The following is a 26,058-nucleotide window of genomic DNA, read 5'->3' on the forward strand; positions in this document are numbered from 1 at the left end:
GCCCACCCACAGACGCTGACACCCACCGCTCTCCCAGCTTGATGTCCGGCCTCGCCTCCCTGGATGCCAAGACCTCCAGCCGCCTGGGCATCCTCACCGTGGCATACTACCTGTGGACCACCTTCGTGGCGGTCATCGTGGGCATCATCATGGTCTCCATCATCCATCCGGGTGGCGCAGCCCAGAAGGAGATGACTGAGCAGAGCGGGAAGCCCATCATGAGCTCAGCCGACCCCCTGCTGGACCTCATTCGGTAACCCCTGCGGCCAGCACCCTGCTTGGCAGTGCCACACCCCGTGGGGCTGCTGACTCCACAGGCCCAGCCCTGCCTGTCACCCCAGGAGCGGGAGAGGGAGTGGGGACGGGTGCTCAGGGTCTTCTCTTGATCACTCGTGGTCACAAAGGGTCAGCTACAGAGGCCACACTCTGCCCCTCCACCCCATGCTCCCCCCAGGCTCACACTGAACTGTTCACCCCCATCAGGATGGGATGAGCAGGCGGGCAAAGGGGATGCAGTAAGGACATTCCTCAGGAAGGCAACAGCTGCACAAAAGTCCTGAGCTGGGCGTGGTGTTGTAGGGAGAAGTCATGGGCCATGCTGGGTCCTGAGGTGTAAAGGGGGAAGTGGACAGTCACTGTTGGAGGAGTCGGTTGGGGCCAGACCATGAAAAGCATTGGGAACCAGACCAAAAATCGCATTTTATCCTAAAGGCCACAGGAAATGGGTTTTAGACATAGGCGTGCCATGATCCAATTCAGAAGGCTTACTCTGTCCGCCAGAGTGCTGGTGGATAGGATTGGGGGTGCACGGCCAGAGAGGAAGACAGAGGAAGGAACGGGGCCAGGGTGGTAGCCACGGGCCTGGGGGAAGAAGCAAGACTGAAGGCCGCGCAGGAGGTAAAATCAGCAGGAGATGGCGAGATGGGGGGAGAAGTGGAGGAGGTGGGGCTGCTGATTTGAAGGGCATGAAGGTGTCTGGCCTGGGCACCTGAGTGGACAGCAGCGTGATTACCAGGTCAGAGGGCAGTGTGGAGCAGGTGTGGATCTCCTGGTGGTTGGCTGCTGGATCTGAATCCTGTGGGGAGTCTGAGCCAGAGATGGAGGTTGGGAGAACAGCAGATAGAGGCCTTAAGAAGACCCCGATGGCAAAGGGGTCTCCCAGGACAGTGTGGGTATGGACAGCAGGGCTGGAATCGAGCCCGGGGAAGCACCACATTGGAAACAGTTTATTGGGCTCAACAGGGTGTCCCATTAAACTTGCTCTGTGGACTTCTTCCAGTCCCTCCCACTTTCTTGCCAATTTCAGATATAAGAAATCCAGTTCAGGACTTGCCTGGAGGTCTAGTGATTAAGACTCCCCACTGCCAGTACAGGGGGCAGAGTTTCCATCCCTGGTTGGGGAAATAAGATCCCACGTGAAACGCTGCATAACCAAAAAAAAAAAAAATTTTGTAAGAAATCCAGTCCAATCTAACAGTAAAATTCCAAACTCACTCCATTTAAAACGGATCGTGTCCTAGCTTTTGCTGATTCAGACGTGGAAATTGGAGTGAGGAAGAAGGTCATAGCAGGTTTTTCCTTCTTTCTTGCTCCATCTCCTTCCCTGTTGCTGGCTCTGGGGCTGCACAGCCTAGAGGGAGCGGGATGGCTAGCAAAGTCCTCCTTTGCTGGAAGTGGAGTGAGCTGGGGCAGGTGCTCCCTGATTGTATTTCTTCAGGGGAGCCGTTGTGAGCTCTTTGCTGCCCCTCCTATCACTGGTATCTCTCACCTGTTATCCCCTTGACTCAGACACTCCCTGCACCATTTGGCTGCTCAAGATGCCCTCCTTAGCCCTGACCTTTGGTGTCTGGAGACACCTCACCACCACTCACTCCAGTGATCCTCTTAGGCAGAGTCCCTTCTGCAAAGTTCATACTGGCCTGTGGAACACACACACACACACACACACACACAAACACACATCCTTTGTGGATGTGCAGGCCTTTCCCAGGTCCTTTGGACATGAGTCAGGCACCAGGTCCTACACACCACAGATCCTAGAGGACACAGCCAAGGTCTTTGAGTAGTTCTCTTGAACTTAAAGAGAAGGAGAAGCAGTCCTCTCGTCCCCTATGGGGGTAGATGCCCAGCATACAATCCCTCTCTCTCCCTTTCTTTTTCTCTCAAGTAACCCTTGCCCTCTGTATCAGTTAGCTGTTGCTGTGTGAGAAACCATCCAAAGACCTAGTGCCTTAAAACAACAACCGCATGGCTACAGGTCAGATGGAAGTTCCCGCTGACTTGGACTGGGCTCAGCTGAGCTGGCTCGTGTGTCTGCAGGCAGCTGGCCGCTCCCCTGGGGAAGAGCTGCTACAGGATGATCTTGGCTTAGATCCATCTGTGCTCCTCATGTTCCCTCATCTTCCTGCAGGCCAGCCTGCATTTATTTCATGGTGGCGATGGGGTTCCGAGGGAGAGCTAGTCTGGGCATGTTCTTATGAGGAAGGAAGAGGAACAAGAGAGGGAAACAGAAACATGCCAGGGTTTTTGTAAGTCTCTACTTTTGCTGAGGCCACTAACATTCTATCAGCCGAGACGAGTCATGTGGCCATGCCCAGACTTAGGGTGGGAGGGGATAGCAATGTCAAGGCAAAACAGTCGTGGTGCCCTGTCTGACTCTTTGTCTCCCCATGGACTGTAGCCCTCCCTCCAGGCTCCTGTGTCTGTGGAACTTTCCAGCAGGAATACTGGAGTGGATTGCCATTTCCTACTCCAGGGAATCTTCCCAATCCAGGGATCAAACCCATGTCTCCTGCATCATTCTGCACTGACAGGCAGATTCTCTACCACTCAGCCACCTCAGTATCCAGGCAGGACAAGGCATCAGTGAATAAAGGCCATTAGTACAATCAAGCGACCGCTCCCTCCCTCTCCTCCATTCTCCGGGTTCTCTTAATCCTTTGAGATATGTGATGAACTAAGGATCACAGAAGTACCTGCAGTTTTGTTCATGCTGTGTGGTTCTCACCCACAGGGCCAAGAGTTCGAGAGATCCAGGCAGAGACTGCTGTAGCTACCTTGACTTGCCTGGCGATTCCATCAGTAGGTTGGTGTATGCTTTCTGTACACTGACTTCCAAATTTTGTTTCCAGCAGAAACCTCTCACCTGCACGCCAGATTCTTCCATGCACTTGTCTAAAGGCATCTCAAAATGAGCACATCCAAAGCTCAACACTTGATTTTCCCCATAATCTGTCCTTTCTTCTGTCCTCCCATCTTAGTCTGGTGTTTCTTTTTCTCTCATATCCTGCATCCAATCTTTCAGCAAATTCTGTCAGCTCTATAATATCTTAAACCTTATGCCTCCTGTCCCTCTGCCACTTCCACCATCGCACAGACCACCATCACCTCTCTCTTGAGGGTCCAGTATGGTCACTGCTTTCTCTCTGCTTCCCTACAGTCTGTTCTCAGCACAACAGCCAGATGGATCCTTTATAAACCTGCTCACAACCTGTCACAGGTTGACAAAATCCACAGTGTTCACTGTGGCCTATCCACGCCACCATGTACAGGTTGGGCCTCTGACCTTCACTCCAACTCTCTCCTGGCTCCAGCCTGCTGGCCTCCATACAGTCCTCCAAATGTCCTTAGGATCCTGTCTCAGCAGCTTGTCCTCCTCGCTGCCTCTGTCAGGACAGTCCTTCCCTTGCTCCATTTACACCTCTGCAGAGGGCCCTCCCGGCCCCTCTCTCTTCATAGCCTGTCTTAGTACCTGACATTACCCTATCTGGGTATTTCTGTCTCTCTCACTGGAATAAAGTATGCTCCGGGAGGGCCAGTTGTTTAAAAACCATCCTGCTGTATCCTGGAGCCTAGAGCAGACCCACACAGCGGAGGCGCTGAGTGCTTCCTGGTTGCATACGTGGGAGGCAGGGACATCTGTTGCGCTGGGGCCTGAAGCCCCAGTGGGGTTTGAGGCACTGACATGGAGAAAATAGCCAAGCACGAGGTGTCAAGGCCTGGGTGAGTCTCTACCCACAGCCACTCTGGAGGACGGTGCAGAGCTGCTGGAGCAGGAGGAAAACCAGGAAAGCAAAGGGCAGAGGAATTTCGAGAAGTTTCATGTCTAAGATCCACTATTTCTAAGATTTGGTGCCTATGAGTCATCATTTCTTGGAGCCTATGATTCGAAACAGCCTTTCCCTGTGGTGGAAGGAGGCTTGGCGCATGGGGAGCCCCCGCCCTCCCCCATGGCCTCCCCTGCTCAGGGGCTCAGGGCCCTGGATTGGACACACATGTCAGAGTCAAATGTTCCAGGAGGAGTCCCTGCTCTCAGCTGCTTTTCACGTGGTGAAAATTGATACTTTTGGTTTGAGGTTTTTTCCCCAGTTGCTCTCAGTCCTGAGCAAGTGTTTTTTGCAAAGCTGGGTGGTTGGACATCACTGTCACCATGCTTCAGTGAGAGAGTGGGGCTGCAAGGGAAGATCACGTGCTTCCCGCAGGGACCCTCGTCTCAGCTCTGTGGGATTGCTGTGTGGCTCCCGGGGGCCAGCCCCCTCCCTGAGCCTCTTTCCCCAGTGGGTTTCAAGATCCCTTCTAGCTCTGTGGTTCTGAAACACAAAGGCCTAGAGGCCAGTGAGGAAGCTTCTGGGCATGGGCAGAAAGTTCTGGAGGCAGGTTCTGGGAGACAAGGCTGGCAGGATGGTGTAGAGCTCAACATTGCAGACCTTGATTCCAGGCTGAGAGGGTGGCTGCTCTACTTGAGAAGAGGGAGGCCAGTGGGTTTGGGAAGGATGGATCAGAGCAGGGTAGCGTGGAGTGGGCAGGATGTGCCTGGAGGCATGGGGATGCCCTGGGAAGGGGTGTAGTCACTTCGGTTGCATTCAGCCCACTTTTATCAAGTAACTTCTCTGGGCAGAGTTGGACTGAGAGCTGGTGGGGAGGGAGGGCAAGGGGAGGGGTGCAGTGGGGAAGGCAGGAGAATAAAGGTCCCTGCATCCAGCCGTCAATCATCTTAGGACAGACAGATCAGAAGAGCACCCTGGATAGCCATTCTCAGCATCCTTTTCTAGCTCTGAGGTTCTAAGAGGCTGTGCAGAAAATGAAGACACCAGCAGGGAACTTAAAGCAGGCGCCTCAGCCTTGATCTGGCCCAGAGCAGATGCCCACCAAGTGCTGAAACAGAACGAGAGTACGGGTGACCGGGAGAGGGAACTGGGAAATGGAGGCAGACGTGACTAAGGAAAATCAGAAAGACGCGGGCTTCAGCTGAACAGGAAAATAAGGCTCACAGCTTCCTTCAGGGTGGGAAGATATATGTTATGTCTCTGAGATGCTTCCAGAGGAACACAACAGGCCATGTCCCTGGATGACTCTCCAAGACATGAGTTCATTTCCTAGAACTCCAAGTGGGGGCTCCAGAAAATTGACGTCTGCTCACAGGGCAACCTCCTGGGACAAACCCAAGCGAAACACCAATCAGAGCTGGGCCCCTTCTTTGTTTTCTAATCTTTCAAAAACACCAGAGAGATTAAGTCAGCTTGGCTCTATTTATAGCCCCCAGTCACCCCTTCAGGCATTGGATGAAGCTCTTGGGAGCTGTGCTTGGAAAGGAATAATTCCCACCTTTGGAGCTTGGGCTGGGGACATGGGATAAGGAGTGAGTTTGGGAACTTACAAATACTAAGTGAGGTGGACCGTGGCCTTGCCCCAGGAGACATGCAGGGAGGCCTGGGGCAGAGTGTATGGTCTCAGCCTACTAATATCTCCCAGGCACATTATGTCTGAATTTTATGTAACTACCACCAGAAACCCAGGTCTCCTGGGGAAAAAAGGAAGGCTTCCCATGGGTCTTCAAAACCAAAAGAAAATGTATGTTTTTTCATTTAATAATCAAAAGTATAATTCTTTATGAAAATCTGAGGCTAGGACTTCCCTGGTGGTCTAGGGGACATGGGCTTGATCCCTGGTCAGGGAAGACCCTACATACCAAGGGGCGACACAGCCCATGCGCCACCACAGCTGAGTCTGTGGGCCACGGCTACCAAAGCCTGTGCTCCTAGAGCGTGTGCTCTGCAACAAGATAAGCTACAGCAATGAGAAGCCCGTGCACCATACGAAGACCCAGCCTACCGCCCCACATAGTTTTAAACACACTAAGGAAAAACCTGAGGATAAGCTTGTGGACAATAATACAGCCTCGCGCATCAGGAAATGCTCTTGGCTGCTAGTTAACAGAAACTTGAAGCAGCAGAGGCTTAACTAATGTAAAAACATGTATTTCCTCTCCAATAAGCAGACCAGAGGTGGCAAGGATCACCAGGAGCCCATGCTCCCTCCACCTTTGTACTTTGCCATGTTTATTTAGCGCTTGGTTTTTCTCACCAGTGTCTCATGGTGCAGTGAAGCTGCTGAAGCTCCATCTGTTATGTCTATGTTCTGGGCAGAAAGAAATGAGCTGGAGGAAAGGACCAAAGGGTCCTAGCTGCATAAGCATCTTTGCAAGCTTTTTCCAGGAAACGCCACCCCATCACTCCCACTTATATTGCACTGACCACCCCTCTGGAAAGAGATGCTGGGAAACAGGGCTTATTGTCAGGGCCCTCTTGGTCCCTGTAACAGCCTTCAGTTTCTGTTAGTGAGAAGAAAGAATGGAGACTGGGTAGACAGCTAGTCATCCCTGCCACAGCACTTATTTTAAACTATTTCCATTGTTAAGGATGTTGCGAAGAGATGAACGCATGAGGTATAAGTTCCATTCACTTTCTTACATGTGGCCTTTTGAATGCTCTTGGTTTCTGCTCAAGCTACAGTGGCTTTCCTTCTAAGTTTTATTAGAGAAACATTTAGTCACTCGAACCTACTGGGACTGTACCCAGGAGACGTTTTCGAACTGTTATCACTGGCGCAGTGTGGACATCCTTCATTCTGGTCACGAGTGCTCAGGGCAGTGTGCCTAGTGTGAGCTTTGGCTCTGCTTGATTTCCAAAGCCCTTGCTGGCAGCCATTGTTCTGGTGGCAGAAATTTGCTTATCACTTATTGAAAAAATATCCTCAGGTGAGCTTCTACAATCTCAGCTCCTTTCCCTTATGACAGTGCTGAAATCAGTGGGGAAAACCATGACCATTCTCTACCACTTTTCTGCCTTGGCAGCTCATTGTAAGTCCTCTTCTAACTGCCACATTAAAATACAGGTTACCCTAAACCTGTATTTTAGCAGCAGCGAAAAAAATTAGTTTCTGCTTCTCAACACTGACTGCTGGGGTGTAAAGTCAAGAAAAAAACCCACACTCATGTTCACATGTATAACTCCATGGATATGAGAGCTGAGTCTTGCAAAAGAAGAGACGCGCCAAGAACAAGAGTGAGCAGGAAGGAGGGTCCAGGTAGAGGACACGGCATGAACACGAGGCGCCTGGGCTGTTCAGGGAAATGCTAGCACAGGGACAAAAATCCTTGTGAGCATCTCTGACTCAGGATAGATTCCTAAGGCAGAGGCCCTCAATGTAAATTGCAAATTGCTTTATAGTTTGCTGCCAGAACTGTGTGAGGGAGTCCATGTCACCAAACATCCTCTGGCATTGCCCTTCTTTGGGATTTGAATGAAGACTGACCTTTTCCAATTCTGTGGCCATTGCTGAGTTTTCCAAATTCATTGACATACTGAAGGCAGCACATTAACAGCATCATTTTTTAGGATTTTAAATAGCTCAGTTTCAATTCCGTTACCTCCACCAGCTTTGTTCATTGTAATGCTTCCTAAGGCCCACTTGACTTCACACTCCAGGATATCTGGCTGTAGGTGAGTGATCACACCATTGTGGTTATCTAGGTCATTAAGACTGTTTTTGTATAGTTCTTCTGTGTATTCTTGCCACCTTTTCTTACTCTCTTCTGCTTCTGTTAGATCCTTACCATATCTGTCCTTTATCATGCCCATACTTATATGAAATGTTCCCTTGATATATCCAGTTTTCTTGAAGAGAACTCTAGTCTTTCCCATCCTATTGTTTTCCTCTATTTCTTTGCATTGTTCACTTAAGAAGGCTTTCTTAACTCTCCTTGCTATTCTCTGGAAGTCTGCATTCAGTTGGGTAAATCTTTCCCTTTCTCCCTTGCCTTTTGCATCTTCTTTTCTCAGCTTTTTATAAGGCCTCTCCAAACAACCAGTTTGCCTTCTTGCATTTCTTTATCTTTGGCATGGTTTTGGTCATTGCCTCCTGTATAATATTATGAACCTTGGTCCATAGTTCTTCAGGCAGTCTACCAGATCTAATCTCTTTAATATATTCATCACCTCTACTGTATAATCATAAGGAATTTGATTCAAGTCATATCTGAATAGCCTAGTGGTTTTCCCTATTTTGTTCAATTTAAGCCTCAATTTTTCAATAAGGGGTTCATGATCTGAGCGATAGTCAGCTCCAGGTCTTGTTTTTGCTGACTGTATCAAGCTTCTTCATCTTCAGTTGCAAAGAACATAATCAGTTTGATTTTGGTATTGACCATCTGGTGATACCCATGTGTAGAGTCATCTCTTGTGTTATTGGAAAAGGGTGTTTACTATGACCAACATGTTCTCTTGACAAAACTCTGTTAGCCTTTGCCCTGCTTCATTTTGCACTCCAAGGCCAAACTTGTCTATAAACTTGTCTATTATTCCAGATATCTCTTGACTTCCTAATTTTGCATTCCAAACCCCTACCCCTACAATGAAAAGGACATCTTTTTGTGGTGTTAGTTCTATCAAAGTGAAAGTGAAGTCATTCAGTTGTGTCCGACTCTTTGCGACCCCATGGACTGTAGCCTGCCAGGCTCCACTGTCCATGGGATTCTCCAGGCAAGGGTACTGGAGTGGGGTGCCATTTCCTTCTCCAGGGAGAAGTTCTATTAGCTCTATTAGGTTGGTACAAAAATAACTGTGGTTTCAGACTGTGAATTTTAAACCCCTATAACTAGGCTCAAACACATCTTTGTTAATTAAAATAAGAACCGTTACAATCAACACATTTTTGCCAATGAAAAATAAGTTTATTCCTGTAGTGTAAAAATCTATGCTTCAGAATTCAGTGAGCTGTTGGGAAGCATTTTCTGCCTCCTGCTGGTTGTGGAAGCATTTTCCTTGCAAAAAGCTGTTGAGATGCTTGAAGAAGTGATAATCGGTTGGCAAGAGGTTAGGTGAATATGGCAGATGAGGCAAAACTTTGTAGCCCAACTCATTCAACTTTTGAAGCATTGGTTGTGTGATTTGCAGTCAGGCGTTGCCATGGAGAAGAATCAGGCCCATTCTGTTGACCAATGCTGGTTGCAGGCATTGCAGTTTTCAGTGCATCTCATTGATTTGCTGAGCATACTTCTCAGATGTAATGGTTTCTCCAGGATTCAGAAAGCTGCAGTGGATAAGATGGGCAGCAGACCACCAAACAGTGACTATGACCTTTGTTTGTGTGCAAGTTTGTCTTTGGAAAGTGCTTTGGAGCCTCTTCTTTTGTTGATTATCAGGACTACTCCATTTCTTCTAAGAGATTCTTGCCTGCAGTAGTAGATATACTGGTCATCTGAATTCAATTCACCCATTTCCATCCATTTTAGTTCACTGACTCTTAAGATGTTGATGTTTACTCTTTCCATCTCCTGTTTGGAAGATTGACCACGTCCAATTTACCTTGATTCAGGGACCTAACATCCCAGGTTCCTGTGCAATATTGTTCTTTATAGCATCGGACTTTAATTTCACCACCAAACATACCCACAAATGGGTGTTGTTTCTGCTTTGGCCCAGCTGCTTCCTTCTTCCTGGAGCTATTAGTAATTGCCCTCCACTCTTCCCTAGTAGCATATTGGACAACTTCCAGCCTGAGGGGCTCATCTTCCAGTGTCATATCTTTTTGCCTTTTCATACTGTTCGTGGGGTTCTCATGTCAGGAATACTGGAGTGGTTTGCCATTCCGTCCTCCAGTGGACCATGTTCTGTCAGAACTCTACACTATGACCCGCCCATCTTAGTGGCCCTGCACAGCATGGCTCATGGCTTCATAGAGTTATGCAAGCCCTTTTGCCATGACAAGTCTGTGATCCATGAAGGGGATCATTTTTCTATTGAGGTATTAATGCTTTTGTGATCCATTTATTTATGTAGCAAATATTTACTGAGTGCCTGTTATGCATTGGGCGCTCTTCCAGGAACTAGGGACATAGCAGAGAACAAAGCAGAGATCCCACCCTCCAGGGAGCTGATGTTCTGGCGAGAAAACACAGAGAGTGAACGTGGAAACAAGGCCAAGAATTGCAAAAACTCTTTAAAGATTGAAGATGGTAACACTTTGTTGTATAGTTTCCCCAGTTTGTTTGCTTTATTATTTTATTTGTATTGTAATCTGTCTTAAAGAGCTTCTTAGTTTTTTAGCTTTTGATTTTGGCCTGATTTTAGGTTTATAGAAAAGTTGCAGAGTACAGAGAGTTCCCAGCTCTGCTCAACTTCCCCTGACGTTAGTGACCTACCTCTAGCACATTAGTCAAAAGTAAGACGTGAAATTAGTACAACAGTATTAACTAAATTGCTTCATTGGATTTCACCAGTTTTCCACTAGTGTCCTGTTTTTCTGTTCCAGAATCCAATCCAGGATACTAAGCTGCACTTAGGAAGTTCTTAGTTTTAATGAAGTAAAATCTATTGATTTATTTTAATTGCTCATTTTGTTCTTAGAAGTCCTTCCACATCCTGAGATCTGATAAAATATTAATCTGTATTTTTTCTAGATATTTATGGTTTCATTTTCTAAATTATTTATTTCTTTCAGCCATCTAGGATGTATCTGGGTGCAGTGCATGTAAAGATCGAGGGCTTCCTAAGTGGCTCAGTGGGAAAGAATCTGCCTGCCAAGCAGGAGACATGGGTTTGACCCTGGGTTGGAAAGATCCTCTGGAGAAGGAAATGGTAACTCATTCCAGCATTCTTGTCTGGAAAATCCCATGGACAGAAAAGCCGTGTGGGCTCCATGGGGTCGCAAAAATCCGACATGACTTAGTGACTAAACAAAAACAACAGCATAAAGAGCTAGGGTTTATTTTTAAAGTGGTTTTTTTCTTTTTTAAGGGGACCATTTTTAAATCTTTATTAAATTTGTTACAGTATCACTTCTGTTTTATGTTTTGATTTTTTGGCTGTGAGATGCATGGCATCCTAGCACCCCAACCAGGGACTGAACTTGCAATCCATGCTGTTGTTCAATTGCTAAGGGTTGTCTAACTCTTTGTGACCCCATGGACTGCAGCACACCAGGCTTCCCTGCTTTCAAACTGTCTCCCAAAGTTTGCCCAAACTCATGTCCATTGAGTTGGTGATGGCATCCAACCATTTCATCCTCTGTCACCTCCTTCTCCTCTTGCCCTCAATCTTTCTCAGCATCAGAGTCTTTTCCAGTGAATCAGCTCTTCACATCAGGTGGCCAAAGTATTGGACCTTCAACTTCAACATCAGTCCCTTCAATAAATATTCAGGGTTGATTTCCTCTAAGATTGACTGGTTTGATCTCCTTGCAGTCCAAGGGACTCTCAAAAGTCTTCTCTAGCACCATAGTTCAAAAGCATAAATTCTTCAGCGCTCAGCCTTCTTTATGATCCAACTCTCACATCCATATATAACTACTGGAAAAACCATAGCTTTGACTAGACAGAGCTTTGTCAGCAAAATGATGTCTCTGCTTTTTAATACACTGTCTAGGTTTGTCAAAGCATTCTTCCCAGGGTTCAAGTGTCTTTTAATTTCATGGCTGCAGTCACCATCCACAGTGATTTTGAAATCACTGCCCAAGAAAATAAAATCTGTCACTGTTTCCACTTGTTTCCATCTATTTGCCATGAAGTGATGGAACCAGATGCCTTGATCTTGGTTTCTTGAATGTAGAGTTTTAAGCCAGGTTTTTCACTCTCCTCTTTCACCTTCATCAGGAGTCTCTCTAGTTCCTCTTCTCTTTCTGCCATTAGCGTGGTGTCATCTGTGTATCTGAGGTTGTTGATATTTCTCCCGGCAATCTTGATTCCAGCTTATGATTCATCCAGCCTGGCATTTTGCATAATATATTCTGCATATAAGTTAAATAAACAAGATGACAATATACAGCCTTGATGTACCCCTTGCACTGGAAAGCAAACTCCCAACTGCTGGACCACCAGGGAAGTTCCAAGACCTGGTGTTTATTTTTCTGAATAGTTGGTCAGCTATGCAGTTCTCTAGAATGGGTCCTTCCTTTCTTCACTGATTTGTGAAGCGACTTCTATAGCATATGAAATACTAAGATGTCCCAGGTTCTGTCTCCAGGTATAGGTTCCGTTACATTGATTTTTCTGTTGATGGCTGTCAGTATCTCACTGTTTTGAGAGTTGCATATTTATAGCATGCTTTCACATCTGGTAGGACACAACCCCTTCCTGCTTTAGAAGATGAAGATTATGTTAATAAGAATAATGATCCCATTTATATGCCAGGTCCTGTGTTGGGAGCCACAGATAAGATATGAATGACCAAGCCCCCCCTTCAAGGAGGCCAGTCAATGGGGAGGCAGACACCTGACTAGTGCCACCAGCAGCGTGCTGGAGCATAGGTAACTAGAGGGGAAGGGCCAAGGAGTCTGCCTGGAGCAGTTGCCAAAGGCTTGGTCTCTGCTTGACTGGTGTAGGAATCAGCCAGAGAAGCAGGCAGGGCTTTTCAGGCAGAGGGAACAGCAGTCAAAGGCCTGGAGCTGGAGGCGTATGCAGCGTATTTGGGGAACCATATGCAGTTGGTGTTGAAGCTTCAAGTCCTGAGATGGGAGTGATGGAAAGAGGCAAGACTGCAGGGGCAGGTGGGGCGGGGTCATGGAAGGCCTCCACTGCCAAAGGAGGTGTTCAGGTGACCCCAAGGGCCCTCCTGTCCTGGAATTCTTCAATTACTGATTCTCTTCTCAGGAACATGTTCCCAGCCAACCTGGTGGAAGCCACATTCAAGCAGGTGAGTGGGTTCCTGGACGATGGAGGGTGGGCAGGCAGGGCCAGCCTGGGCCTGGCTTGGCTGGTTAGTCTCCCTGTCTCTGGGGGTGGGATGCTACAGGAGAGGGTCGGGGGCAGGGGGGGGGGGGAAGACCTAGATCTTTAGAGCCTCCTGTGGCTGTACCCCTGCCCTGGTTCTGACTTTTCATGAGGAAGAATTATGAGAGGAGAAGGAAGCCCCCACTGAGTGCTGGCTCCGCCCTCGATTACACCCATACTCATGCACTGGGTCTCTCTCAGACCTCACAGTAACCCTACCCCAGGCTAGGACCAGAACATCTCCTGGATGAGGAAACTGAGACTCAGGAGGGTTAAAGGATTTGCCCAAGGTTAAATCACTAGTAAATGGCAGAACTAGTAAGTGAACTCAGACCTGCTGGCATCAAAGCCTGCTTTCTCTTTCTTTTTAAAATAATCCTTTCCTGTAATAAAAACAGCAATAATACTCACTGTTAAGTATTAGGGAAATACTAAAATAAATAAGTGAAATTCACTCAGTTGTGTCCAACTCTTTGTGACCCCCATGGACTGTAGCCTGCTAGGTTCCTCTGTTCATGGAATTCTCTAGGCCAGAATACTGGAGTGGGTAAGCTGTTGCCTTTTCCAGGGGATCTTCCCAACCCAGGTATTGAACCCAGGTCTCTTGCATTGCAGGCAGATTCTTTACCAGCTGAGCTACCAGGGAAGCCCAAGGCAGAGGATAAAAATACTTGTAGTTCCAGGACCTAGCAATAGTGATAGTAGATGGTATGCCTCTTTTTTTCTCTGTCGAAATGTTTTTAAAAATAAAATTAGGATCATAGTACACACACAGTGTGCATCTTGCTTTTTCCCCCACTCCCATTATATCATGAGCACTTTACATGGTTATTAATGCTTCTTGAAAATACAAGTCATGTATGGATGTGAGAGTTGGACCATAAAGAAGGCTGAGTACCGAAGAATTGACGCTTTCAAGTTGTGATGTTGGAGAAGACTTTTGAGAATCCCTTGAACCGCAAGGAGATCAAACCAGTCAACCCTAAAGGAAATCAATCCTGAATATTCACTGGAAGGACTGATGTTGAAGCTGAAGTTCCAATACTTTGGCCACCTGCTAACAAAGAGCCGACTCACTGGAAAAGACCCTGATGCTGGGAAAGATTGAAGGCAGGAGGAGAAGCAGGTGACAGAAGATAAGATGGTTGGATGGCATCACTGACTCAATGGAAATGAGTTTGAGCAAACTCTGAGAGCTGGTGAAGGACAGGGAAGCCTGGTGTGCTGCAGTCCATGGGGTTGCAAAGAGTGGGACACGACTGAGCAACTGAACAACAACAAAAAATACAATGCTTACTGATGATGTCATAGCCTGACGTAAGCCTAGGCTGTAATTTATTTGCCTGTTTCTCCTTTTGGTTGTTTACCAAAACAGCCTTGTTGTTATTCAGTCACTAAGTAATGTCTGACTCTGTACCCCATGGATTGTAACACACCAGGCTCCTCTGTCCTCCACTGTCTCCCAGAGCTCACTCAAATCCATGTCCCTGAGTCAGCGATGCTATCTAACCATCTTATCCTCTGCTGCCCCCTTCTTCTGCCTTCAGTCTGTCCCAGTATCAGGGTCTTTTCCAGTGACTTGGCTCTTCACATCAAGCAGCTAAAGAATTGGAGCTTATGAATAGTCAGGGTCAGTTTCCAACAACCCTGTACACAAATCTTTATTTGTGCTTCTAATAATTTCCCTTCTAAAATGTCAGTCTGGTTGACTCAGTCCAACAAGCATTTCCTGATCTTCCCTGTGGTGGGCCCTGTATTGAGCCTGGAGACACACAAGAGGTGGTTGAGAGATGGAGGAGAGGCTCCAAAATAAGGAGCTGTGAAAGCTTGAGCTAATCCCTGTATCTTCCCTCACCTCTTGTGTCTTCATTTATGGAAGGAGCCAAGTGGTGAAGGGCCCTGAATGCTAGGCTAGGGAGTTTGGATATTATCCCAACAGTGATGGACAATTACTGAAGATGTGAGAGAGAAAGAGAACATTGCTCTACTTTCTACCCCATCTGAAATGCCCTTTATCTTTTGGGAAACTCCTACCCTTCCTTCAAGAATCAGCACCTGGCGGAGAGTGTTCAACACTGGGATGATGACGGTGGTTGTGATGCTGATGGTGGTGGTAGTGATGATAGCAGTGATGGTTACAGTAGGCTCACCATGTGCCAGGCACTACTGTCAGAACTTTACATATATCACCTCATTTAACCTAATGAGGTAAGTAACTATTAAGACCCCACTTCACAGATGAGGGAACTGAAGCATTGACATTTTAGGTATATTTCCTGAGTGGCTCCTTTTCTCCACCCACCCCCAGATACTTTGCTTTATTGATACTTGGTGTTAGGAAGATAGGAGCCCTTGTTTGGGCTCATAGTACCTGAGGAATGAGAAGAAAAGACTTGGCAATGTCTTTTGGGGGCTGAGGAAGAGGGGTAGCTGACTCGGTCACCCAGCTCTCCCCAGCTGGCGTCTCATCTCATCAAGAAAGCTTGGGGCAAACTAAGCTTTCCTAACAGGAGGTCCAAATTTCCTTCAGTGGAAGGCAGGGCTGGCTGGCTGTTAGGCAGATGGATGGTGGGTGGCTGAAAGAGGACAAACAGGTGAATGGAGGATTATCCAGGCAGATTATCTGTATAGGAGATGGATGGATGGTTAGAGAGGGTCCCAGCCGGGTGGCACTTGTGGTAAAGAATGTCAATGCAAGAGATGTAAGAGACGCAGATTTGATCCCTGGGTCGGGAAGATCCCCTGGAGAAGGGCATGGCAACCCACTCCAGTATTCTCGCCTGGAGAATTCCATGGTCAGAGGAGGCTGGCGGGCTACAGTCCACAGGGTCTCACAGAGTCAGACGTGACTGAAGTGACTTATCACAGGTAGGTGTGATGATGCACAGAAAGAAGAGGGGAGGAGGGATGGAGGAAGGTGTGCCTGGGTAGTGTGTGGATGAATGAACAAATCTCAGTTTTGCTTTTTGGTAAAATATTGATAATAATCCCTGTCCTGCCTATGTCACGGGGTTCAGTTCAGTTCAGTTCAGTTCAGTTCAGTCGCTCAGTCGTGTCAGTCAAATAGTTCATGAGTGGATACAGATGTGCTTCCAAGATGTTATTATTATTGTTGTTGATATCACGCTTGGTCCTGACTCATTGGGGTGTCGCCCACCAGTATCGCACCAAGACCACCCCCGTTGTCAAGTCCCCCACGGTAGCATCAGAGGAGGCCCCTTCTCGGCGGATCCTCATCTACGGGATCCAGGAGGAGAATGGCTCTCGTGTGCAGAACTTCGCCCTGGACCTGACACCCCCTCCAGAGGTCGTTTACAAGTCAGAGCCCGGCACCAGCGATGGCATGAACGTGCTGGGCATCGTCATCTTCTCTGCCACCATGGGTATGTGCTGCCCACCACCACAGGAAGCCCTGGAGCCTGGCCCTTCTTGCATTTACCCCTCCCTGCATCCCATGTCCGGTAACCTGAATAGCCTGGAGTCTCCCCATCTTCCAGGAGGTTCCTTCCTTTCCTTTTCCGAGGGAGTGACTCAAGTCCCTATTGCATTACGCAGAGACAAGGGGGTGTCCCTAGCCCTCCCCAACTTGGAGCTGCTGTTCCTCACTGGGAATTCCCCACGCCTGGGTGCTATTTGCCTCCAGGGGTGTTGGTCCTCTCTCTGAGAAGGCCATGCCTCTGACCTTGCCAGCAGCTGTTTGTTTAAAGCCCTCATTCTTCCCTTCCACCCTCAACCACAAGGCTTTCTCAGTGGCCACCTCTCTCTGCAGACCTGTCTGCGCCATTTCTGGGGGCCTGTGACCATACCCTTTCCTTTGCTGGGTCCCCAAGGCCCACCACAGGCTACTTACCATGGAGCTGGTGAAGTTTAACTTGCGCAGGTCCCTTCTAAGGCCTGTACCCTTTTTCCTTTTTAAAATTTTATGTTCTTTTTCTTGAAGAAGGCTCCAAGCTGTGCAAACTTCAGATCCTACAAAACCTCTGATTAGGCCTTTGCCTGCACCGTCCCCCCCTTGACCACCCACACCGACATATGCACACAGCCTTCTTCCTTCTTTGGTAGCGGTGGTTTGCCACTAAGTTGTGTCCAACTCTTGCCACCCCATGGACTGTAGCCCACCGGGCTTCTTTGTCCATGGAGTTTTCCAGGTGAGATTGCTGGAGTGGGTTGCATTTCCATCTCCAGGGGATATTTCCAACCAAGGATCAAACCCGCATCTCCTGCATTGCAGGCAGATTCTTTACCAGCTGAGCTACCAGCGAAGTCCTCTTCCTTTTTTGGAGTCTAGGAATTCCTAACCCCTCCACAACTACTAGCTTGTCAGTCCCACCTTATCCTTCTAGGTCATTCCAGGGGTCACCAGGAGCCTCACTATAAAATCCTATCGGCCCCTTCCCCCAGCCCCAGCCCTGGGCCTAGTGGGGCGCTCTCCAGCTTCCAACTCCTACACACGGTTTTCTTCTCAAGTGGAAATTCTCCCATTTTCTTGGTTTCTTGGGCAAGGAACTTGGGGGTTACTTTCTACTTTGCCCTCTGCTTCAACTCACACCCAAATCCCATCAGGTCTGCCTCTGAAATCTCTCCAGCCCCTCCATTTCCTTCTGCCCACTGCCCCAGCCAAGGCCGCTGTCATCTCTCACCTGGTTTCTGGAAAAACTCCCCCAAGAATCCCCTGTCCTTGTGTGTCCTCCTCACAGGGTCATTGAGTCGCCATGTAAAGCCTCCGCCGGCTCCACTGTCCTCAGAGAGGGGTGCAAACACTGTGTGACCTACAGAGCCTGCGAGCTCCGGCCAGGCTGCTGCTCTGGGCCGGCTCACTTCCCCAGCCACTCTGCCTGTCGGTTCCTGGAAGGCGCCTCCCTCAACCAGGCTGCTTCTGCCCCTCCCTCTCCACTACACTTTTCTCATCCTTGAGGGGGCTTAGTATAAGCATCCCATCCTGGGGAAAAGTCTAACCCCAGTCAGATGCCCTGTGTTATTCCTTAAATGTTTGACCCAATACAACTGCCTACTTGTTAGTGTGGCTGTTTAATGCCTGCGCGGCAGCTGTGTACGTTCCATGCAGGCAGAGACAGGTCTTGGTCTCTTTTGGTTAGCAGGTGCTCAGTAAACTGGGACAGATGGGTGGACGGGCAGATGAATGACAATGGGGAATGGAGCTCTTTTCATCCTGGTCGAAAGGCCAGGTGGGCACACAGAGGGGCCAGGACCTCAGAGACCCTGGTGTATGAGAGGACGGTGTTTGGAAGCATCCTCAGCACCTCTGATAATCTGTCCCCCGCCTTGGACTTTCTTCCTTTTCCCCAGCCATCACTGCTGTCTTAGGGCTGGGAACATACAAAAAGGACATCTATTAGCAGAACTAAAGAAAACTTTGAGAGCCTTCAACTCGTTTTGCTGTTTACTGAGCGTATGTCTCTGTCCGCGAGTCGGTGGTGTCCTCACCTCTAGCCATGCCGATGTCTCTGTGTGCCCCCGCCTGAGTGTGCGTGAGCACACTCGTGCAGCTGCTCCCCTCACTGAGCCTCCTTCCCCGTCTTCTCCCTGGTGTTTGGATGTGGCTGATACTAAGGTGGCATTGGCCTTGCTTGTGGGAGGAAGCCCACTGCCACCCTCCACATCCCGTGTACAGTTGCTCTAAGCCAGCCAGAGCCTGGGGGTGGAACAGGGAGCCTGATGAGGAGCAGGAATAGCTGTGGAGGGACAGAGTCAGCGGGGAACCTGGCTCTGACTTCAGCCAGGCTTCCACAGGCCAGAGGGACAGAGCTGGGCCCAGGGTCGCCTGCCTCTCTGGCCTCTCCTGCCCACCCCAGTAGGGCCCCTCCACTACCCTGCCCCATGGGAGCTGCTCCCTGTTCCGCATGGGTTCGGGGCATCCCGGGCAGGGAAAGAGCTCTTCCCTGGGGTTCCAGAGGCCAGGATCCAGATCTTGCCCCTCACCGGCTGAGTCAGTGGATGAACCTCTTGGACGCGGCAACAGCAAGCTCCATGAAGGCAGACACAGAGAGTATATTATGCGCTCCATCTTTGTGTCACCAGTGGGAGAGCAGTTGCTTGTCACTGTCCCGGGAGTGACCTAACCGTGGTTACTGCATGAGCTCAGAACCCCAAGGGGAGGGTGACAGGGGCTTCGGAAAAAGCTTTGTCATTCATTCCCTTGCTCATTCATTCATTCAATAAGTTGCCCTCATGGATTAACTTTCTATTGGAGGAGACAGAACACAATGGATGACTATTGTAATAAGTGATACGAGGGGATCAGAAAGAGATGGGTTAGAGAATAAATGGGGAGGTGAAGGCCTCCAGGCCAGGGCTTCAAGCATCAGGAACAGAGTGGACAAAGCCCCCACCACAGCCAAGAGCTTGATGTAGTCTAGAAACGTGAGGAAGGCACGATGCAGAAACAGAGTGAGGAAGGGAAAGCAGGGCCAGACAGAGGCGTGAGTTAGAGGCATGGCCAGGCCAAGTGGGGGCTGAGCCAGGGTGAGAGGGGTGGGCTGTTGGTTATGGTCTCTGTGTGCAGGAAGGTCAGTTGGGGGTGTCGGCAGGGAGCATTTTTATTTTTAGAAGGAGGCAAGTGCTGCTGGGTAGAGAGGAGGAAGAGATGGAGCCCTGTGGGGAGGTCACTTCCCCCTCCAGCGGGGATGCCGGGAAGGGAGGGGAAGTAGGGAGGAAGCGCTGGGTGGCAGAGGCTGCTGGGCTGTCGGCCAGGTGCTGAGATCTATGTGTGCCCATGGTCTGTCCGTGCCTGACCACAGCACGTGCTGGCTCATGCAGGTGTCATGCAGGTCTGCCTCCCTCTGCCGGGTCTGTCATTGGCTGTGTCCTTGTCCTCCACAGGCATCATGCTGGGCCGCATGGGTGACAGCGGGGCCCCGCTGGTCAGCTTCTGCCAGTGCCTCAACGAGTCTGTCATGAAGATCGTGGCCGTGGCTGTGTGGTGAGCCTCGTCGTGGGGGTCGAGGGTGGACTCCTACCTACTCCACCCGCTTCCAGCCCTGCCCTGGGAAGCTGGAGGGACCCTGTGGTCCCATAGGAATGAGCAGAAAGCTGCACAGGATACCCCCAGCCCTGACCAGGCCAAGTTCCAGCCCCGGGCCTGCCACTTCTGGCCCTGTCAGGCCCACTTGGAGGCAGCCAAGAGCTAATCCGCCTGGCCCTGACCTCTCAGGCTGTTTCCCCATCTCTTGTGGCCTCATTAGCTCAGCTTTTGGAGAAAGGAGACACTGGAAGGGACAGCCAGCTGCCACTCCTTGGCTCAGAGTTCAGACCTTAGGAATCTTCTAGCCCAACCCTGCACAGTGAGATAGGGTAAGGCAAAGGCCTGCCAAGGTCAGCCATAGAGGCTGTCTCATTGCTGGGCTGAAATGTGGGCCTGCAGAGGAAGGCAGAAGGGTGAGGGCTGTGCATGGCTGGACTGGTTAAGGGGGCATTGGTGACACCATATGCCAGGCACCCGGGTACATAGTCACTTTCTATCCTCACAAGAGTCCTGGAAAGCTCAGGGCAGACAGGCCCAGCAGGGCCTTCCAGGGCCTCCCAGGGTCTTTGCCTGCCTGGTGCTGAGCCGGCTGCCCTGCCCACCCTAGGTACTTCCCCTTTGGCATCGTGTTTCTCATCGCTGGCAAGATCCTGGAGATGGACAACCCCACGACCGTAGGAAAGAAGCTGGGCTTCTATGCAGTCACCGTGGTGTGCGGGCTGGTCGTCCATGGCCTCTTCATCCTGCCCCTGCTCTACTTCTTCATCACCAAAAAGAACCCCATCGTCTTCATCCGCGGCATCCTCCAGGCCCTGCTCATCGCGCTGGCCACCTCCTCCAGGTAGCCCTGGGCGGTGAAAGTGTCAGGGAGGAGACCGTGGCTGACAGCTATTCTTCTGTCCAACCATCATTTGTCTGTAGCCATGGAACCATGGAAAGTGTCGATGTGACCTACTTCACAAACTTGGGGGAGGATTCGGTAACAAGACCTATTCTTGAAGTGCTTGGGCCCCTACCTTCCCAAATGGCAGCGAGCCCTCCTCCACATCCCCAGTGTTCACTCGGTCCACATGGGGGTTGGCTTCCACGTGCCAGGGGCAGGCGGAGCTGGAGAGTGTCGGATCTGCAGTCCCTGCTGCCTTTCACTGCCACGTGGAGCTTCTGTAGGAGTCAGGCCCTCTGCTCTTCAGGGGCTTTGCCTGTTTACTGTCACTGGCAGGTGGCCCTGTCACAACGTTGGCAGTGTCTCTAGACAGTGGGGATTTGAGTCATGATTCCATTACCCACTAGCTCTGTGACTGCGGGCAAGTCACCCCACCTCCCCGGGTGGTGGGATTAGTTTCCTCATATACAGACTGGGGATCACTGTGGCCTCTGGCACACAGAGTTGCTGTGTGATTAATGGAGATAACCCACTAAGGCCATTCTGGGCTTGGTGAAGCAACACCTGACCTCAAGCATCCCAGACCGCAACTGAGAGCAGAAGACCCACGGGGATGAAGTCATGCAAATTCTGCTACTGAGCGAGGAGAAGGGAAGGAGGCGGTCACTTTCTGGGCGTCTAACCCTGTGAAGAAAGAGGGGTTCTCCCCACAGTGAGTGTCCAAGCTCTACACGAAGGAAGTCACCTAAACCTGAGCCCATGTCTCTGGCTCCAAAGGCCGGACTCTTCCCTCCATCCTTTACTGCCTTCTCTTCCCTAGGCCTCAGTCCCCCAGTCTGTGAAATGGGATTAAGGATCACCACAGACCTCCTTCCCCTGCAGCCACATAACCCACCCTTGGCAGCAGAAGCTCCTCATGCAGGACTTGGGAGGAGCAGAAACAGTGAGGAAAAGCCCTAGAAGCCTTGTCTGGGAACCCCATTCGGAGCAGAGGGAGGAAGCGAGAGGGAAAGATGAAGCCCCAAGCAGCTGCTGTTCCCCCAGTTGCTGGTTAAGCCTACCAGCGCCAGCAGCCCTCGCCGTTTCCTGCAGGAACCTCAGGCTCGGGTCCAGCATGCCTGGGGCCCATGAGGGGCTCTAGCAAGTGTACCTGTGAGGAGTAAGGGCTGTGGGGCTACGCAGACCTGAATTTTAGGCCCAACACTGCTACTGGGAGCCCGGTAGCAACACAGCTACAAGAGCAAGGGCTACCATTGGTTGAGTACCTACGATGGGTGCTTCCTAAGTCGCTAAATCCCGTCTGACTCTTTGTGATCCTATGGACTGTAGCCCGCCAGGCTCCTCTGTCCATGGAATTCTCCAGGCGAGAATACTGCAGTGGGTTGCCACGCCCTCCTCAAGGGGATCTTCCTCCCCGCCCCACCCCCCCACCCCCCCCACCAGGGATTGAAACTGGGTCTCCTGCATTGCAGGCAAATTCTTTACTGTCTGAACCACCAGGGAGTAAAGTGAAAGTCGCTCAGTCGTGTCCAACTCTTTGTGACCCTATGGAGTATGCAGTCCATGGAATTCTGCAGGCCAGAATACTGGAGTGGGTAGCCTTTCCCTTCTCCAGGAGATCTTCCCAACCCAGGGTCTGAATGTAGGTCTCCCACGTTGCAGGCAGATTCTTTGCCAGCTAAGCCGCAAGGGAAGCCCAAACCACCAGGGAAGCCACCTACAATATGTAGACGCTATTCTAAGCACTCTCTTATTGACTCCTCCTAACAGCTCCATAGTGTACCCATTGTTTGGGACAAGGAAACTATGGCACGTACAAGTTGAGGAGGTGCCAAGGCCACTAAGCTAGTGGGAAGCTGGAATCTGAAGCCAGTGCTCCCACCCAGAGCCCTGCTGTTGACCACTTCATCTCCACTTTGCATGGTCATGTGACATGGCGTCAGCCCCTCCTCCCCTCTGGGCTTCATTTCTTCACCTGTTAAAGGAACTCAAAACCTTCCTAGCAGGAAGCCATGAGGTGTAAAGCGCAGCACCCGGCCCCTAGCAGATGCTCTGCTGGCAGTCACGCCCTTCCTGACCAGTGTGCACAGGGGGTCTCTAAGGCCCTGAGCCTGGGCAAGTCTGGCCACATGACCATTTTAAAAGCCCCTTCAGTCTGTTCACCCTAGATGGGCCAGCTGCCTGGCATTGGGGGTTGGGGGGGACGCTTCTGTTACCAACCAGCTGGCAACCTGGGAACCCTGACCATCCTGGAGGAGGGTGATGGGCAGACACTGGCCCTTCTATTCACAGCTCAGCCACATTGCCCATCACCTTTAAGTGCCTGCTGGAGAACAACCACATTGACCGGCGCATTGCCCGCTTTGTGCTGCCCGTGGGCGCCACGATCAACATGGATGGCACTGCGCTCTACGAGGCTGTGGCTGCCATCTTCATTGCCCAGGTCAACAACTACGAGCTGGACTTCGGCCAGATCATCACCATCAGGTGTGCTCCTGACATCCGGCACCCAGTGTGGATTGGGGGTGGTTGCTCTGGAAGGGCCTTCGGGAGTCTTGAGCTCCCATATCCCATGCGGTCTCTGAGGCCCAGAGAGAGCAAGGGGCTCATTCCAGGCCACACAGCAAGTCAATGCTGGGGTCTCATGATTCAGGGCATCAGGCTCCTTCCCCAGGGCCACCCTGCAGGTGGGGACCTCTGAGCAACTTGGGAAGCTAGGGCCCAGAGGAGGGCCTGCAGCGGGGACATGCATAGCAGGGAGCACACTTCAGGCAGGCACAGGGCAAGCAGAGGCCAGCGGCAGGACTGAGGACAGTGGAGGGGCTGCTGGTGTGGCTGGAGCTGTGGGACAGGGCTAGGTGAGGACAGAGGTGAAAGGGAAGGCCTCGCATGCCGGCCTGAGGGTACAAGTCTGACCCTGGGGACCCAGTGCCAGTGGACGATGGGAACCCGTGGACAACTTTCTGGAATCCTACTCTGACAGCAGCCTGCCAGGCTCCTCTGTCCATGGGATTCCCCAGGCAAGAATACTGGAGTGGGTTGCCACGCCCTCCTCCAGGGGATCTTCCCAACCCAGGGATCAAACCCAGACACAGGGCCTTCCACAGACTTCTTAGGACATTCTGCTGAGGCCAGGGATACAGCCTCTGGGACCACAGGACCTTGGGCAGAGGCGTGCCCCTGCCCCAAGAATGCCCTGCTGTGGCATTCCTAATAATGCCTGCTCCACAGTGCTGTCCCCAGAGGCTCTGGCATTCTGGCCTCCTCCTTGGGTCCAGGGCCCAACAGTGCTGCCTACCCTCTCCTGCAGCATCACAGCCACTGCAGCCAGCATTGGGGCAGCTGGCATCCCCCAGGCCGGGCTCGTCACCATGGTCATCGTGCTCACCTCCGTGGGCCTTCCCACCGACGACATCACCCTCATCATCGCTGTCGACTGGGCTCTGTGAGTGGGGTTCCCCCCACCCTCTCCTGTCCCCTGGGAGGCAGGTGCTCACGGTGGACCAGGGAGCTGCCATGGTTTGGCACAGTGGGTACTCATTGACACCTGCCCAGCTGCATGATCTGTGGGGCCCAGTTTTCAAAAGTGAAAACCTAGGATCCCTTGTTCAAAAACTACAAAGAATTTCAGGAAGGTGGGAGCAGAGCATGAGCCCAAGCCCTTTGACACACAGGCCCTGAGGCACCACACAGTCATATGCCTGCATCACCCACTTCAGCACCGCCAGGGGGTGCTGGGCCAGGAGGACCAGGAAGACACCCGTCCCATGAGCACCGCCCTCTCCCAGCTCCCCTTACAACAGAGGGCCTGCCACTCACCGCCCACCTTGGCCCACCAGGGACCGTTTCCGCACCATGATTAACGTGCTGGGGGATGCACTGGCTGCTGGGATCATGGCTCACGTCTGCCGGAAAGACTTCGCTCAGGACACGGGCCCCGAGGTGAGCACACCCTCTCTCCAGCCAGGCTGCCCAAAGGCCCAAGGGTGAACCCAGGAGTGGTGGGCAGGGCAGCACATCAACTACCCACCAGCTGGGCCGCCTTCCACCCATCCCTCCACACCTTGATCTCCTCACGGGCACCCAGGTGACAGATTCCTCTCGTAGCTGATTGTTGAACCTAGTCAGCATCCTCAGGGAGCCATACCCTAGTGTCCTGTTGACAACAAGGCCAGCGTTCACATGTCTGCTGGGAGCTTCATGGTCCTCGGGGCTCCTTCAATAACCACTTGGAGCGGCTGTCCCACTCCATGGGGAGGACACTGAGGCTCAGGCAGGGGAGCTGCCCACCCCCACACTGGATCCCGGGGGGCAGGTGCCCCCTCTTCTAAGGCAGTCCCAGGAGGCAGGACAACTTGGAACTGGAACCCAGAGAGGCCCTATGACCTAGCAAGGTCTCACAGCATGTCTGTAGGAAAACCTATCAGACTGTCCCCAGCCCTTTGCCTGTCCAGTCCTCCCTACTGTCTAACCTCAGTCCCTCCTGCTGCTGCCAAGACCTGTTTCCTCTCCCCAGAAACTGCTGCCCTGTGAGACCAAGCCTGTGAGCCTCCAGGAGATTGTGGCAACTCAGCAGAATGGCTGTGTGAAGAGCGTGGCTGAGGCCGCAGAACTGACCCTGGGCCCCTCCTGTCCCCACCACGTCCCCGTCCAGGTGGAACAGGATGAGGAACCAGCTACCACCAGTCTGGACCACTGCACCATTGAGATCAGCGAGCTTGAGACCAACGTCTGAACCTGAGGAGCTACAGGGCCTGGGGAAGGCCTCCAGGGTTAGGGGCCAAGGGCAGGATCTCAATTCACTACTTTCCTGAGCACAAGGGCCAGGCTCACACTATCTCCCCACCCTTGAGGGTCCAGAATGGGCTCTACTTGACGGAAAGTGGAGTGTTAGAAAGGGGAAAGACTGCAAGTGGGGATCCCAGCTGGAGAGTTACAGGCAGGCGTAGCCTGAGCCCCAACTGTGACATTTCCACTGGGTTGGCCTGTGCGGGTGGCAGGCAGGGGTATGGTCCCCACTTTCTGGATCACAAAGTTGAGGCTCTGAAAGCTGAAAACACTTGCCCCAGGTCTCGGAACAAGTGATATCAGGACTAGGACTCTAGTTCAAGTCTTTCAAGCCCTGGCCACTCCCTGCCAGAGGACAGG

At 51.2% G+C, this 26,058-nt stretch overlaps 1 protein-coding gene across 1 annotated transcript in view; it reads left to right on the forward strand.

The window, feature by feature from the left end:
* Positions 1-25,645, forward strand: part of SLC1A7 (solute carrier family 1 member 7) — a 50,753-nt gene extending 25,108 nt beyond the window's left edge. The window contains exons 3-11 of the mRNA XM_052637359.1: positions 38-253; positions 12,926-12,968; positions 16,206-16,428; positions 19,886-19,985; positions 20,635-20,868; positions 23,203-23,397; positions 24,221-24,355; positions 24,750-24,852; positions 25,427-25,645. Coding sequence (XP_052493319.1) covers positions 38-253; positions 12,926-12,968; positions 16,206-16,428; positions 19,886-19,985; positions 20,635-20,868; positions 23,203-23,397; positions 24,221-24,355; positions 24,750-24,852; positions 25,427-25,645 — 1,468 coding nt within the window. The remainder of the gene's footprint in view (positions 1-37; positions 254-12,925; positions 12,969-16,205; positions 16,429-19,885; positions 19,986-20,634; positions 20,869-23,202; positions 23,398-24,220; positions 24,356-24,749; positions 24,853-25,426) is intronic.
* Positions 25,646-26,058: the final 413 nt, after the last annotated feature.

This window comes from Budorcas taxicolor, chromosome 3 (assembly GCF_023091745.1).
Source record: "Budorcas taxicolor isolate Tak-1 chromosome 3, Takin1.1, whole genome shotgun sequence".
In the NCBI taxonomy this organism is placed as follows: Eukaryota; Metazoa; Chordata; class Mammalia; order Artiodactyla; family Bovidae; genus Budorcas; species Budorcas taxicolor.